The sequence below is a fragment of the Glandiceps talaboti genome, chromosome 18 (assembly GCF_964340395.1).
Source record: "Glandiceps talaboti chromosome 18, keGlaTala1.1, whole genome shotgun sequence".
Taxonomy (NCBI): domain Eukaryota; kingdom Metazoa; phylum Hemichordata; class Enteropneusta; family Spengelidae; genus Glandiceps; species Glandiceps talaboti.
In genome coordinates, this window is record NC_135566.1 from 7,800,001 (window position 1) to 7,817,039 (window position 17,039).

Here is a 17,039-nt window from a genome sequence, read left to right on the forward strand (position 1 = left end):
TATTTTTACTGCGAAGAATTGTGTTAAACTTTGACCATTTCGATGTGTTGTCCAAGTTTCTAAACTTTGTGATATTTCTGTTCTTTTTTAGTCAACTACCTGATGCCTAAGCTTGACATGGCTGTTACTGTGTAGAAGAAGTATAAACAATCACTGAAGACAATAGCTCCGTTCACACCAACAACTTTATGTCCTACCTTACTTCTGATTCGTAACTCTGGTTGGCAGGCGTTGTTCTTTACACTTAGGACAGTGACGGCATGATGAACACTCAGATACAAAACAAATGAAGGACAGTTTCAACAAGGTTTCTGGTTTCAGGAGATGTTCCCAAGACAAGATCGTTTCAAGACAAATTCAGGACAAGTTTGTGTTTACTCAGATGCCAAATCAAGACTCCTTGCTGACTTTAAAAGTTGGAACACTATTCCATGCATGTGTAAACAAAGCTATTATCCCACTTCATTTGAATATCAGCATTTACATCATTTTGTTCAGTAGTATAAGTATAGGACTTCAACTCTCTTTACTTCTATGTCAATTTGACAATTTTAATAATTAATGTCTTCCACTGAAAATTAGAATTTAGACTGAATTTTGTGTTGTGTACTTTTTAGCACAACTGAAGTAGGGCTTTTGGTGTCAAAATGTGTATGTGTGTATGTATGTGTGGATGTGTGTGTGTGTGTGTGTGTGTGTGTGTGTGTGTGTGTGTGTGTATGTATGGATGTGTGTGTGTACGTATGTGTGTGTGTGTGTGTGTGTGTGTGTGTGTGTGTGTGTGTGTGTGTGTGTGTGTGTGTGTGTGTGTGTGTGTAAACAACAAGTCAAAAACCATCAGACCAATTGTCTTGGTGTATGGTAGAAACTTACTTAGGGCATGTAGATGTTCAAAGTTCACTGAACACTGTTGACTTGGTAAAATATGTGTGTGAGGATGTTAATTTGAGGGTCTATTTTAGAGGGGAATTTATTTATAGTGACAGCGTTAGAAACCCAAATGTTTAGTTACCAATTTACCCAGATATATAGCTTGGCATACTCAAGAATTCAGTTTGTAGTTAACAAGACACTTAGTCCCTTAGACACAGTTTTGCTGGCATCACCAGACGAGTCAAGTTACAAGTGCAATTCTACTGTTAGGGAGAAACCATTCATGTAAAGGTTATATACAGTTGAGTATTTGTGTTTTTATGTTTCTTTATTACCAGCTTTGCCAACATATTTCAGCAAGCTTTGGTGACAATTCTCATTTTCCAGCATCAAATGAATAACAAAATCCACCAATAATTTGGCATTTAAATTTTTTAATCAAAAACCAATGCATGCACCATGTAGCAGCCACCCCTCCAAAATAATTAGTATTTGAAGAAACTTTATCAATGTTTATGCAATTATTGATTTGTATATTTTTTCTGAAATTTATTAGTGTATCTCCATTTTTTGAAATTTTAGTAGTTTTCTGTGAAAAAAATTGTACATAGACACTCTGAGAATCCTTTGATTTTGTTTGTTGAATGTTATGTAGCATTTGTTTGTAATAAGCTAACATTCCACTGTAAATTAAGCCAGGTCTTTGATAGTGGTTGGTAAAAAGTACATCACATAACAGCATTATCCATGACATAGAAAAGTTTACTGTCTATCTTTCTTACAAGTATGTTTAATATCATAACTATCGGTAGGTTAGATGGTAAGATACGACACTAGTTATCCAGCCTTCGGTTTACTAAGATAGACGCAAACTAAATATATTGTTCTTCAATGTGGTAGATTACACAAGTGGGTGATAAAGGTTCCTCTGTTGTGTGATTCTAATCACCCTGTGATCAACATAGTGTAAACATTGGAAGTCCCAAAACAGTACACTGCAAGTTCGTGAAACTAAATAAACTAGTTTTTAGAGATGCCTCTCTTCTGAGACTATCATTGCACAAACATCCATTCAATAGCTTATCATATTTGTATCAACATGTTGTGACAATAGTTTTAGTTTTGTGTCTATCTTAGAAACCTGAAGGCTCAATTCGTCGGGTCAGTGCAGTAAGGTCGTATCTGCCTATACAATTGCATAGCAGATATGACCTTAATCCACTGATGCGACAAATTATCAGTATAATATGTTGTGTCATTCTGCCCTCATTGCCTACTCTTTGTAAGAGGGATAGGCCGATGTTGATACCCAGACATGGCATATCTTTTAGACTAACAATTTATAACATTAGATACAAACAGAATAAATCTTTATAAAGATTCAGGATCAGAAGGATTCAAACTGTAACTTCCAATTTACTGTGGGTGAAATTTTAAACAAAATTTCAACAAGAATAACATAATCTTCCAGCAGTACTGTCTTTCTGTGGTTAATCTTCCAAAAATGAAGATTTTGACAAATGGTATACAAATTACAAATGCAGTACACTGCTGTCAATGCTGACGAGATATCAGTGAAAATTTTGGATTTCAATTTTTTGTACTTTCGAGGAGATTTTTTCACTTTTAGAAGTTTTTCATTTGATAATATAAACCCAGAATCCATAAACATTCATTTTTTTTTATTTACAAATGTTGTAATATTGGTTATGTTTGCATTCAATTGTTTTGGATAATCGAAAGAATTTAGTGGAATGTCTTTTGTAATCATCCCTTGAACTTGTTGTTTTCAGGGTTGTATGTAGGTGTACCACCAACGGTAAAGTCATTATCCAGCCATTAATTGACCAATCATAGAGTTCCGTTTATACTATCCATGTCAGCTGTTTTTCCAACATGGCTGCCTCTGACACTGAAATTAACTTCAAGCGGTGAAAGCCGTTTTACAGTGCTTCCAATCAAAGTATGAATGATGAAATACTGCAACATATTGTTGTTGTTGTTGTTGTTGTTGTTGTTGTTGTTGTTGTTGTTGTTGTTAGTCTTAGACATCACTCTGTACATCTAGCCATGGTGTACAGAATCCAATAGTAATAATGAATAAATCCATTTGTTGGCGTTATCAAAGTAAACTGATTTTCAACTCTGTCGCCAAGTAGGCAATGTTTTGACTACTATAGCTAAAGCTATGTCAGTGCATCAGGACAGGTATCAGTGTGTTGAGTACTTCATGGTTCATACTTCGATTGGAAACACTCACATATATAGAGATGTTGACACAGCCTCAGAAGCAAAAATTAGCCAATGACCATTTAGATGATGTTGGAGACTTGTCATCTTTAAAACTAGGCACCTGATTGGACACTGATTTATCAAATGGCAGCCAATCAAATTAACCCATTAGGGATATGCTGTTGTGTACAGAAAACATTCACCAAATTGTGACAAAACTGACAGTTACCATGGCATTCTAACCAGTATTAGTATCAAACTTCAACTTGAAGGAATTTCACACTTTTTAGTAAATAAAATGACTAAATTACCAAAATATACTTCAATAAAACCTTCAAAAGGAGAATATTCAAAAAAAATAGGAACAAATATTTTGATCTTTGCATCATCTCTTTTTGAAAAAAAAAATGTGAAAAAATGTATATATATTGACATCAATTTTTTGTAGTGTAAATAATCAGACATGGTCTGTCAAAATGTAAAAAAACGAACATTTGTTTTTGTCTTCAAGGTCAATAATTTTATGTATGCTATTTTTAATTTTGTGTGCACATTTAATGTTCCATTGTTTGAAAATAATGTATATTTTTTTATATTTCTACATTGTACAGTACATGTTTGTAGATAATCTGTTACTAATAATTGTATATAGTGAATTTTTAATCTTGCAATAAATGAAAATGATTCAAATGTCACCGTGTGATTCTGGTTACCCGACCCCACCTAGTTTTTCACTGCTGACCCTAAACTTTTCTTTACATATTCGACAAAAAAGATAGAATCACAGACAAGATAGAAACATAACAAGAATTGCTATTAGGCCTAGGTGTTATTAGGGGGACTACAAGCTCTGTAATCGTCTCTGGTAATTTGCAAGGGTATCTTTTGTTGAAACGTACGCCGAAGGTTACCGAGAATTCTGTGATTTGCTCTTCGGGAATCATCGATGTTGCATGCTGTGGCAAGCAAAGACCGAAGGTTCCCGAAGAGCAAAAAGGAGCAAATCACGGAATTCTCGGTAACATTCGGCCCTTGTTTGAACAAAAGAATCCTTCGCAAACTACTAAAGATGATTACCGAGCTTGTAATGCCCCTATTAACACTTCGACACCATACCCGTTAATGTTTGGCTTCTCTCTTGCCTGTGGTGTTATCTGATACCCGAAATTTTGTGTTTCATTGCCTCATGAATAATTTTTTGGGAAATTTTTAAAGCCTCCTCATGATTAGAGATGATGTGTGACATTGAGGGCGCCTGATCCTAGGTACTGAGTCTGATCAGCAGCAAGTTGGGTCTGTTTGTAGGGTAAAAACGACTTATTACATAAGAGGTGAAAATATGCCAGTTTCTTTGTATTGTCAACACTGAGCAACAGGTGTCAATAGCCCAAGTAAATCGTATTTTCAAAGTTTTTGTTGCAGAAACATAAAATTTAGGAGGGATTTTTGAAAAGTTAAGATAAATATATATCTGCGATGGGAAACTATTCAATGAAAGTGTCTAAAGTGAGTGATGTGATAGGACACACAATTTCAAACAGCTTGAACTAGCTACCGATCTGAAATATTGACTCAGTAACGTTACCCCACAATCATCCCCAGTATGGTACGCCGTGATGCGGCGCCCTCACACACCACTTACTCTAGACCCGTTTTATAAAATCCTCAAAAAAATTATTCATGAGGCTACCAAACTCAAAATTACGGCTATCAGATAGAATCACAGACAAGATAGAAACATAACAAGACTTGCTATTAGGCCTAGGTGTTATTAGGGGGACTACAAGTTCAGTAATCGCCTCTGGTAGTTTTCAAGGGTATCTTTTGTTGAAACGTACGCCGAAGGTTACCGAGAATTCTGTGATTTGCTCTTCGGGAATCATCGATGTTGCATGCTGTGCTGTGGCAAGCAAAGACCGAAGGTTCCCGAAGAGCAAAAAGGAGCATATCACGGAATTCTCGGTAACATTCGGCCCTTGTTTGAACAAAAGAATCCTTCGCAAACTATTAAAGATGATTACCGAGCTTGTAATGCCCCTATTAACACTTCGACACCATATCCGTTAATGTTTTACTTCTCTCTTGCCTGTGGTGTTATCTGATACCCGAAATTTTGTGTTTCATTGCCTCATGAATAATTTTTTGGGAAATTTTTAAAGCCTCCTCATGATTAGAGATGATGTGTGACAGTGAGGGCGCCTGATCCTAGGTACTGAGTCAATATTTCAGATCAGCAGCTAGTTGGATCTGTTTGTAGGGTAAAAACGACTTATTACATAAGAGGTGAAAACATGTCAGTTTCTTTGTATTGTCAACACTGAGCAACAGGTGTCCATAGCCCAAGTAAATCGTATTTTCAAAGTTTTTGTTGCAGAAACATAAAATTTAGGAGGGATTTTTGAAAAGTTAAGATAAATATATATCTGCGATGGGAAACTATTCAATGAAAGTGTCTAAAGTGAGTGATGTGATAGGACACACAATTTCAAACAGCTTGAACTAGCTACCGATCTGAAATATTGACTCAGTACGTTACCCCACAATCATCCCCAGTATGGTACGCCGTGATGCGGCGTCCTCACACACCACTTACTCTAGACCCGTTTTATAAAATCCTCAAAAAAATTATTCATGAGGCTACCAAACTCAAAATTACGGCTATCAGATAGAATCACAGACAAGATAGAAACATAACAAGACTTGCTATTAGGCCTAGTGTTATTAGGGGGACTACAAGTTCAGTAATCGCCTCTGGTAGTTTTCAAGGGTATCTTTTGTTCAAACCTACGCCGAAGGTTACCGAGAATTCAGTGATTTGCTCTTCGGGAATCATCGATGTTGCATGCTATGCTGTGCTGTGGCAAGCAAAGACCGAAGGTTCCCGAAGAGCAAAAAGGAGCAAATCACGGAATTCTCGGTAACATTCGGCCCTTATTTGAACAAAAGAATCCTTCGCAAACTACTAAAGATGATTACCGAGCTTGTAATGCCCCTATTAACACTTCGACACCATATCCGTTAATGTTTGGCTTCTCTCTTGCCTGTGGTGTTATCTGATACCCGAAATTTTGTGTTTCATTGCCTCATGAATAATTTTTTGGGAAATTTTTAAAGCCTCCTCATGATTAGAGATGATGTGTGACAGTGAGGGCGCCTGATCCTAGGTACTGAGTCAATATTTCAGATCAGCAGCAAGTTGGGTCTGTTTGTAGGGTAAAAACGACTTATTACATAAGAGGTGAAAATATGTCAGTTTCTTTTTATTGTCAACACTGAGCAACAGGTGTCCATAGCCCAAGTAAATCGTATTTTCAAAGTTTTTGTTGCAGAAACATAAAATTTAGGAGGGATTTTTGAAAAGTTAAGATAAATATATATCTGCGATGGGAAACTATTCAATGAAAGTGTCTAAAGTGAGTGATGTGATAGGACACACAATTTCAAACAGCTTGAACTAGCTACCGATCTGAAATATTGACTCAGTACGTTACCCCACAATCATCCCCAGTATGGTACGCCGTGATGCGGCGCCCTCACACACCACTCACTCTAGACCCGTTTTATAAAATCCTCAAAAAAAATATTCATGAGGCTACCAAACTCAAAATTACGGCTATCAGATAGAATCACAGACAAGATAGAAACATAACAAGACTTGCTATTAGGCCTAGTGTTATTAGGGGGACTACAAGTTCAGTAATCGCCTCTGGTAGTTTTCAAGGGTATCTTTTGTTCAAACCTACGCCGAAGGTTACCGAGAATTCAGTGATTTGCTCTTCGGGAATCATCGATGTTGCATGCTATGCTGTGCTGTGGCAAGCAAAGACCGAAGGTTCCCGAAGAGCAAAAAGGAGCAAATCACGGAATTCTCGGTAACATTCGGCCCTTATTTGAACAAAAGAATCCTTCGCAAACTACTAAAGATGATTACCGAGCTTGTAATGCCCCTATTAACACTTCGACACCATATCCGTTAATGTTTGGCTTCTCTCTTGCCTGTGGTGTTATCTGATACCCGAAATTTTGTGTTTCATTGCCTCATGAATAATTTTTTGGGAAATTTTTAAAGCCTCCTCATGATTAGAGATGATGTGTGACAGTGAGGGCGCCTGATCCTAGGTACTGAGTCAATATTTCAGATCAGCAGCAAGTTGGGTCTGTTTGTAGGGTAAAAACGACTTATTACATAAGAGGTGAAAATATGTCAGTTTCTTTTTATTGTCAACACTGAGCAACAGGTGTCCATAGCCCAAGTAAATCGTATTTTCAAAGTTTTTGTTGCAGAAACATAAAATTTAGGAGGGATTTTTGAAAAGTTAAGATAAATATATATCTGCGATGGGAAACTATTCAATGAAAGTGTCTAAAGTGAGTGATGTGATAGGACACACAATTTCAAACAGCTTGAACTAGCTACCGATCTGAAATATTGACTCAGTACGTTACCCCACAATCATCCCCAGTATGGTACGCCGTGATGCGGCGCCCTCACACACCACTCACTCTAGACCCGTTTTATAAAATCCTCAAAAAAATTATTCATGAGGCTACCAAACTCAAAATTACGGCTATCAGATAGAATCACAGACAAGATAGAAACATAACAAGACTTGCTATTAGGCCTAGGTGTTATTAGGGGGACTACAAGTTCAGTAATCGCCTCTGGTAGTTTTCAAGGGTATCTTTTGTTGAAACGTACGCCGAAGGTTACCGAGAATTCTGTGATTTGCTCTTCGGGAATCATCGATGTTGCATGCTGTGCTGTGGCAAGCAAAGACCGAAGGTTCCCGAAGAGCAAAAAGGAGCAAATCACGGAATTCTCGGTAACATTCGGCCCTTGTTTGAACAAAAGAATCCTTCGCAAACTACTAAAGATGATTACCGAGCTTGTAATGCCCCTATTAACACTTCGACACCATACCCGTTAATGTTTGGCTTCTCTCTTGCCTGTGGTGTTATCTGATACCCGAAATTTTGTGTTTCATTGCCTCATGAATAAAATTTTGGGAAATTTTTAAAGCCTCCTCAAGATTAGAGATGATGTGTGACAGTGAGGGCGCCTGATCCTAGGTACTGAGTCAATATTTCTGATCAGCAGCTAGTTGGGACTGTTTGTAGGGTAAAAACGACTTATTACATAAGAGGTGAAAACATGTCAGTTTCTTTGTATTGTCAACACTGAGCAACAGGTGTCAATAGCCCATGTAAATCGTATTTTCAAAGTTTTTGTTGCAGAAACATAAAATTTAGGAGGGATTTTTGAAAAGTTAAGATAAATATATATCTGCCATGGGAAACTATTCAATGAAAGTGTCTAAAGTGAGTGATGTGATAGGACACACAATTTCAAACAGCTTGAACGAGCTACCGATCTGAAATATTGACTCAGTATGTTACCCCACCATCATCTCCAGTATGGTACGTCGTGATGCGGCGCCCTCACACACCACTCACTCTAGACCCGTTTTATAAAATCCTCAAAAAAATTATTCATGAGGCTACCAAACTCAAAATTACGGCTATCAGATAGAATCACAGACAAGATAGAAACATAACAAGACTTGCTATTAGGCCTAGGTGTTATTAGGGGGACTACAAGTTCAGTAATCGCCTCTGGTAGTTTTCAAGGGTATCTTTTGTTGAAACGTACGCCGAAGGTTACCGAGAATTATGTGATTTGCTCTTCGGGAATCATCGATGTTTGCATGCTGTGCTGTGGCAAGCAAAGACCGAAGGTTCCCGAAGAGCAAAAAGGAGTAAATCACGGAATTCTCGGTAACATTCGGCCCTTGTTCGAACAAAAGAATCCTTCGCAAACTACTAAAGATGATTACAGAGCTTGTAATGCCCCTATTAACACTTCAACACCATACCCGTTAATGTTTTACTTCTCTCTTGTCTGTGGTGTTATCTGATCCCCGAAATTTTGTGTTTCATCGCCTCATGAATAATTTTTTGGGAAATTTTTAAAGGTAGTGTAGGTAGAGCAGTAGGTAGGTCGGAATTTCATTTTATTTTATTTGAAATTTTTAAAAATTAGTTCAACCCCATAGATAAGATATTTGTGAATCACAATACTTTCATGAGAGTTTCGAAGAGGTGTAAAAGATATAAATGAAGAGAATTATAAGTTTAAGAAGACCAACATATAGCCTGTACTGTTATAGTCTAAAAAGACATGATTTCTCTCAGGAATAAGATTCTTACGAAAAAGTAACCACAGGTGAGGCAAAGGCAGGAAGATGTATGCGGAAATAGAAGTAAATTGTTACTATTTTACCTTTCTGCATGCAAAAAAAAATGTTTAGGGTCGGGGGCTTAAACTAGGTTCGATCAGGTTATTGGAAACACACTCAGTATTTTTTAATTTGACCTTATTAGATGCAGTTATTGGTGGCATTGTAAAACTGTGCACTTCATAGTGAGGCAGTGATGCAGCAGTATCTAACGGCAACAGTCTGGATATACATATGAACAAACAATAGAAAGTAGGTTGGAATATAGCCCTTTTCCAACTCTTATACACAATTTTTCCCATGCCTATTCTGGAAGGAAGGTGGAATAACATGGCCCTTTTCCATCTTTGTGTATGCTCTTGGATTGAAAAGAACAGAAATACAAACACAATAATATTCTAGTGATGTATGCTTTTTATTCTCCGTCCATACTGTCAGTCTTGCAGTTTCTTTTATCACTGAATGGAACATTCTTAAGATGCAAAATCAGGTCAGACATTGAGATCGGTAGTAAAAGTTTACTACTGTAGATGCTGCTACGAAATGCTATCTATCGGCAAAGTAGGATACTCAAAAACTAAAACTATTGTTATTCAATGCAGTAGATTACACAAGTGGGCGATAGCAGTTCATTGGTTCTGTGGATATAATCACCCTAAAGTCAAGACACACCGAATGAAAGGTTAACTATGTGGCTACTAGAAAACTTACTATCAGAGACAACCACCCTACTGTGAGTATAAAGACATCAACGTCTGTTACCATCTTGTATCAACATTAATTTTTAGTTTTGTGTCAGAGTTTTCTAATGGCTTGATTTCTGTAATAGCATTTTTGGTACAGATTTGATTTACTACACTATTTCAAAGTGTTTAAAATAATGAAAAACAGTATTCCTGTTAGAATTCCTGAAAGTTTCCTTTCAATAATACAAAGACTTCAAATAACTAGTAAGTGCTGCAGGTACCATTATACAACCCATAACACCAAAGTGAAGTGTTTTCTGTATGTACGACAATAGTTAATAGCATCCATATCAAGTGTAAAAGTATACTGTTTCATTTGCTAATTGACCACTTTAGAAAAGCCACATGCTAGGCTTGTAAATACACAAATTGAAACAGTATACTTTTACACTTGACATGAATGCTATAAATGAGTGTAGCACAGAGAAATTGCTTAAGTGTTACTCGTACAAGTGATGACACTATCTTTCAGTTTTTTAGAAATCTACTGTAGTACTAAGAAACATGGATAAAAACAGTTTTTTGTTAATTCACTTCATCAAAATATCTGCAAACTCAACTTATATGTACAGACAATATCAGCAAACAAACTTTAAACAGTGAATCAAAACAGATTTGCTTGAAACTTATCAAAATATGGCATTTGGTAATTTCCAACTATACCTCAACAAATACTGCCCTCTAGTGTTGGCAGTCATTCACACTAACCAAATGGTTCATTTCATTCATTCATTGCTTCGAGCAATGATCAAGTACCAGAGTGTGCAACCTTTGAAATAGTATTTTGTGTGTCAGAATGAACTCAGTCCTCTTACAAAGTTCCAGGATGTATGACCTTTCAGGTCAGCACACGCAATCCCTGGATTGCCAACAATCAAACAGCAGTAATATCCCATCTTCATTCAGGTATGTCAATAATGAGATTATCGTCACCTTCATACATATCTTCAGGTGGACCACCGTCCTCTTCTTTCATTCCACTTTAATTAACAAATAGAAATATAAACAAAGCTGTTCATTAATCTATGCAAATGATATGCATCCATCTACAAACATTGCATCATGCAAGCCAAGTCAAACATATTCAAACACAAAATATGGGAAATATTAAAGAGGAATGCCACTGCAAGATATGAAGACATTTGCGTAAACTTATGGTGCTGGAGAAACGTTTCACGATTTTACATCAGTTAACATTACATATGATTGCCGAAGAACATTGAGTTGAAACTTGTTCCTCATTCATTGTTCAATGGTTGTCCTTGGCATGGACACACACATTGCCTCATGGGAGTCAGAAGACATGCATACTTACTAGCAGAACATAGATATTCACGATTCAATAATAGTTACGTTATAAACACTGTGGCTTTAATGTGTTTTTATTTGTATATCCGTAAAATATAATTATGAAACTTACTCCCTAGGTGAAACATCAGACATGGACAGCTCACTACTGTTGGCTTTGTTACTTTCACCCTTTTTACTGCCACCGCTACCAGATTTACTGGATGTACCTATAAGAATATGACACCTTGAATGTTTAAACCCCAACGTTTGAATCCCATGGTCTTGATTAATAATATTTGCTAAAGACCAACTTTCTCTATAACTCTGCCAGACAACTTTTAACCCTAGTCTGACATTGACCTTTAACTGTGATGATGAACTATGCATGTATACCCACAGGGATCAGCGACCATGTAATTGATTGATCGATTGATTGATTGATTGATTGATTGATTGATTGATTGATCGATTTATTACATGCTCACTGAACCCTGTGGTATACCAAAACTATCAATCAGCTTTGGTAATCAAATTTTTGAATTTTACATGTTTAGACCTGATATCAGTAGAAATTTTAATGTTTTTAAACATTATGCCATTCACAGATATATGACAACTTATAATGTTTTGTAGTATTTTGAATGTTGACTTTAATCTATCTCCAAGAATTTGTAAAAAATGAATTTTGCAAAATTGTCATCTCAAGTCCACCTGGATTGATTTTATATATTATGCCTTGTAATGTGTTTTTATTTGCATTTTGTTAGTTTTGTTTGTGTGTTTTGTATTCTTGTCTTTTTCTGGAGTTTTTCATTTTTACAAGTCATCTGGCATAATGAACGTCATCTTTAATCTGACCTATGGTTTTATTTGCAATCTGCATTGTATGTCATACAAAAATTCTGATCTGTAAAAAAAATTAAGATATGACCACCTCTAATTGCTGGACTTACTATAATTGAACATATGTGATGAAAAAATCCCTTACTTTTTGCTGAATCACCCAAATCTGAAAACTCTACAAACTTGTGTCAAACATTTCCTAATTCATATAATGTGTCCTTTTTCAGGCCGTAATCTTTAATTCATATCTCTCACCTGTTTTTGAAGATCTGCTTTTCTTGGGTTTCTTAGGTGGAATGTCTGAAAAAGTGGGATTCTGGAAAATACAAATTTATAATTTGCCATGAATAAAGTTTTATCTAGACATCTCTAGGAACATCTTAGCCAACAATTGGACCATTATGTCCCATGGTTGTTGATTTTTAAAGTCTTTTTCACCAGAAATTATACTTTCAACTCAATTCATATACCTACAAAAATTATCTTCTTTGAACACCGCTAAACTTGACATCCAACGATATATATCCCACACAGCTACTGGTGTAAGGAGCTGCCTTACAATTTAGCTGTATGATGAAATGTGATTGGGGAAGAACTGACCAATGGAAATCATCGTCTTTGACAGTAACCATAGAGATAAGCCATGTGGATTCAATAGAACCGTTCTTTAGCTCAGGATCAACTTTTTCAATAGGTCTGCTAACTATTTTTCACAGCCACTTTTTTTATCCTAATCTGAAATTGGCCTTGAACTTGAAGTGTGATAACCCATGTTTATGTCTATAGGCTTCATACAGTTAGATTTGCAAGAGAAGTGTTGTTTGTAACATAATTAATATTACAATATTGATGTACTAGTCTTACCTCATGTGGCAACTGTGGTAATGTAAAACCTCTGGATTCTAATGATCCCTGTAAACGACAACAAATACAGAAACATAAGCGTAAAAAAATGTATTGCAAAAAGATTGTTTTTCTGTTGTTGTTTTGTTTCCTGTTACAGCAGAAACATGGTATGGAGCTTTACTCATCAGGACTGTTTCTTTTTACATAAAGACAGCCACATATTTAATCAAGACTAAAAACAACAGTGTGGCACCATACAGACAGTAGGATCCTAGCCGCACACTGAAAAATGACAACCATTGCTATTCTTTTACAGTGCAGACAAAACAGTCTTCTGCTGAAATGATTACACATGGACATGATGGTCTTACTTTAATGGCGTTGTTGTTTACTTTCCTCCTGGTTGGTATTAAACATGATTACTTGTCTACTTCCATATCCAAACTGTGCATACCACCTCAATAATAATTTATTTTGGGTTTTCAAGTCATCTGAATGAAACACCATGCTAATCCTATTTCTTATGTAATTGTGTTTGACTTGAAATTTTTCAAAATCGAAATTCAAATCACCCACAGAAGATATCTGCAAGACTCAAATACTGACTATGAAGGTCATAAAGATGAAAAATTTCTAATTTACTGCCACTTCAAGTTAGTCGTTAACTGACTTACTGGTAGATGTGACGACGTCTGTGATGATGATGGTAAGATTCCAGGATAGCCCATACCTCCAAATAGTTGAGGGTTAAAACTCTCCATACTGTATGACAATGACTGTAGTGAATGTGAGGTGATCTTTTTCTTTTTAGATTTGACGTTGTCATTCCCCTGCAAACCCAATAACAATTTGCAATTAACAATAAAATCAATAACAAACCATAGAATAGAGTAATATCATGCATAATAATGTCCTATGTATTGCTATGGACAAATTGTAAGATCTATCTGTGTAATAATTTTCTGTATCACAGCCTAGGATAATTTGTCCAAACAAGGCCACTTTATATTCAATCTGCTTTGTGATACAGCCTTGGCTTTCAGTAACTAACTTTTAATATCATGTCCAACATTGTAGCCAAAAATATGCAAATATGTATTTCAAATGTATATTAGTATTTCATGGGGGTATATCAGAAATTTAAACCTTGGCAACACAGATATGGATTGTGTGGCTCTCAATAGCAGTATGGCTTACTGACCTTCCAAAAGTCAGGCCCTTCCCATCCTTCATGTGTTTGGCAATGTATTGTGGTGACAACATGCACACAAATGTAAGGAATTTATCCTGATACATGATTCAATATAATGACTATTTCAGTTACGTTACCTTAGTTTCATTATCACTCGATGATGACATAGTGTCCTCAGATTCTGAGGAGGAATCCTCTATCTGTTCATACTGCAACAATCTATCCAACAGGAAACTTTTATCACGTGACACTTTCAATAATTTTCTCTGGCATTTCTTCAACTCTTCTCGGAAACATTCTTGTTCCTGTGCAGAATGAACACAAATTTCATTTTTGAACTGAAAAGATGCGAGAGAAAAAATGGCTGAAATTAAGACTGTCAAAACTGTCTAAAAAATCATGAATATTTTCAGTTATTTTCCTAAAAAATGACATACTGCCCTCACTGACAAAGGAAAGCAGTTGACCTTTGTGTGAAGGCACTTGTTATGGTGTACTGTACAGCCTATAATATAACCATTAGTACATTTACAAATAGGGAACTTGCAAACCTGCCATGTTGAATGTTGCATCATGGGAAATGTGATAATAAATGCTAATCAATTAGTATTACGAACAATATTGTTATATTGTTTGCAACCACAAATGATCAATTCATAGTCACCCTGATCATTGTGGGAGGTTTATTTTATCGGTAGCTCCAGATTAGGTAATACGATAACCTCACATAATCCCATAGTCCTTCGCATCTGAGCATGCTCAGTCTGGATTGCAAGTTCCCTATTAGAAATTTAACCAATACACACAACATAATTTGACAAGCCGAGAGCTTTTGATTACTCTGTAAACTTACATAGAGTAGATATTTCAATTTTCTCTTCAAAGTTTTGTATTTCTGTTTATAGTTTGGTGAATGTTGTGAATCGACACTGTATTCATCTGTAGAGACAACAAATGGAAAATTCATGTCATAAATACACCAAGGACATTTTCTGCCATCCATCAAATTCTGTAAACCTAAATATTTTGCTTCTAGAAAATTTTGCAATTTTAGAGTCTTCAGCTAGTTTTCCAATACTAATTTTTACCTCAGACCACTACTTCTGAGTTTTTACTAATTGCCAAACTGTTACATTGTGTTCATGTACAAGAGGGCATTTTAGTCACTACTTATTTTGGCGTCTTTGTTTTCCAGTGAAATAAGTGAAAATAAGTTTTTAGCAAACCAGTATTAACCAACTGCAGCTATGCATGTACAAAGAAAGATAGAAATGTCTCCCATCCTCTAAGCAGAATTTCATCAATGTGATTAATAAGGGAATGAAAAACTTTTGATCTTTATGAAGTCAACCAGGAAAGGGTAGTGATTTTGTGTAGACTGTCGACAGTCGCTCACACCTTTTTTCCCTACGTTTTATCTAAAATTAAGCCGTTGCCGCACTGTAATCCGGCGCAACACTACTATAATCGCATACTGATATCGAGGCCCGAAGGCCCGAGCAACTCGATTATAGTAGTATTGCACCGGATCGGAGCACGGCGATGACTTAAGTTTAGATAATACGTGGGGGAAAAAAGGTGCGAGTGACTGTCGACAGTCTAGATTTTGTGGAATATCACTCTTTCTGTTACCTACTAGCATACATTGTACTAATTGTTAATTATTCCAGTCACAGTTGAATTATGTAAGATTCTTGATTTTGTTACATACTTGGTGCAATGAATCAACTGAGGTTTGGTGGTCTGAAGGTTGAGTACACAACTGGAAATATATTCTGATTCTTACCTGCAACCGGCATCATTACATAGTAGTGCTTGCCAACTGATAATTATTTCACAACTGTTGTTTGTCAGTCCTCAAAGATATTATGAAATAAATGACAACTTAATCTGAAATGAAATGGGGGTAATTGTTGGAGTTACAGTAAATTGTTTCTGGGTGAGGGTCAGTGTGCCCTCTAATGATAGCCAAATTTTGTTGTTGTGAGACACAATGATAAAAAACTGGCATTTCTTGTGAGTCATCACATAGTAAAGAGAATGGAGAAAACCAAACATTGGTGCACCACTAGAAAATTGTGTGCATCTGATCAGTGGCAGGTCTTAGACTGTAGAGGACACACCACTAGTGAGGGTGATAGATCTCTCTGGTACTCTGGTACTTACATACATTTGAATTTCTCACTTTTCTTTCTATAACAATTCATAGTCACACATAAAGGGAAGACAAGTAGATGTTTGGACCACAGGCAGTAGAGTGAGCCAGACCATGGACACACACACACGAACCTTATTACGTAAACATCTGGCTACGATCAACATTTGCAATGTGGTTGGTCTTTGCAAAAAAGATAATAGCCAAGCCACAAGTCGCATTTCTGCATCATAAATCTAAATGACATTCACTACTACAAAGACAAATTGCATAAAGTGAATGGTACAGAATTAGCAGTGTATGGAATACTAACACATATTTCGACGTGAAAGTGTCTTTGTTTTGGTTTTGCATGGATTGCAACCCGGTCATCGCAAGTTTCGACACCGCTCCGATCACGGCCACATTTATGTTATAAACAGACAGATCTGAATGCCCTTGAAGTACACGTAATTTTTGAATGGTTTACATTATTCTAGAAAAATCAAATTCATACTAACCGGTTGGTTCATTCCAAGTAGCCAGCATGCATGGTACCCAAACAGTTTACGATTCACTGCTTCCGCATTCAGTCGAGCATCAGTTGCGTACTACGTCATCATTTATTGAGTACATGTTTCACTGAA

At 36.3% G+C, this 17,039-nt stretch overlaps 2 protein-coding genes across 4 annotated transcripts in view; one reads left to right on the forward strand and one right to left on the reverse strand.

Moving 5' to 3' along the window:
• LOC144449517 (calpain-B-like) overlaps nt 1-433 on the forward strand; it is a 9,145-nt gene extending 8,712 nt beyond the window's left edge. The window contains exon 11 of the mRNA XM_078140062.1: nt 92-433. Coding sequence (XP_077996188.1) covers nt 92-110 — 19 coding nt within the window. The 3' untranslated portion in view covers nt 111-433. The remainder of the gene's footprint in view (nt 1-91) is intronic.
• Nucleotides 434-9,754: 9,321 nt separating this feature from the next.
• Nucleotides 9,755-16,985, reverse strand: LOC144449203 (uncharacterized). Of its 3 annotated transcripts, none has more exons than XM_078139708.1 (9): nt 16,914-16,985; nt 16,045-16,148; nt 15,112-15,197; nt 14,396-14,563; nt 13,741-13,896; nt 13,085-13,132; nt 12,476-12,536; nt 11,508-11,604; nt 9,755-11,067 (listed from the first exon to the last, which is right to left on the reverse strand). In XM_078139708.1, the coding sequence occupies exons 2-9, from the start codon at nt 16,058-16,060 to the stop codon at nt 10,986-10,988; spliced, it is 714 nt and encodes a 237-aa protein (XP_077995834.1). In that variant the 5' UTR covers nt 16,061-16,148; nt 16,914-16,985; the 3' UTR covers nt 9,755-10,985. The 3 variants fall into 3 exon arrangements, with proteins under 3 accessions (XP_077995834.1, XP_077995837.1, XP_077995836.1); XM_078139711.1 differs by lacking the exon at nt 16,914-16,985 and adding an exon at nt 16,727-16,808; XM_078139710.1 differs by lacking the exon at nt 16,914-16,985 and adding an exon at nt 16,429-16,442.
• Between the last annotated feature and the right edge of the window lie 54 nt (nt 16,986-17,039).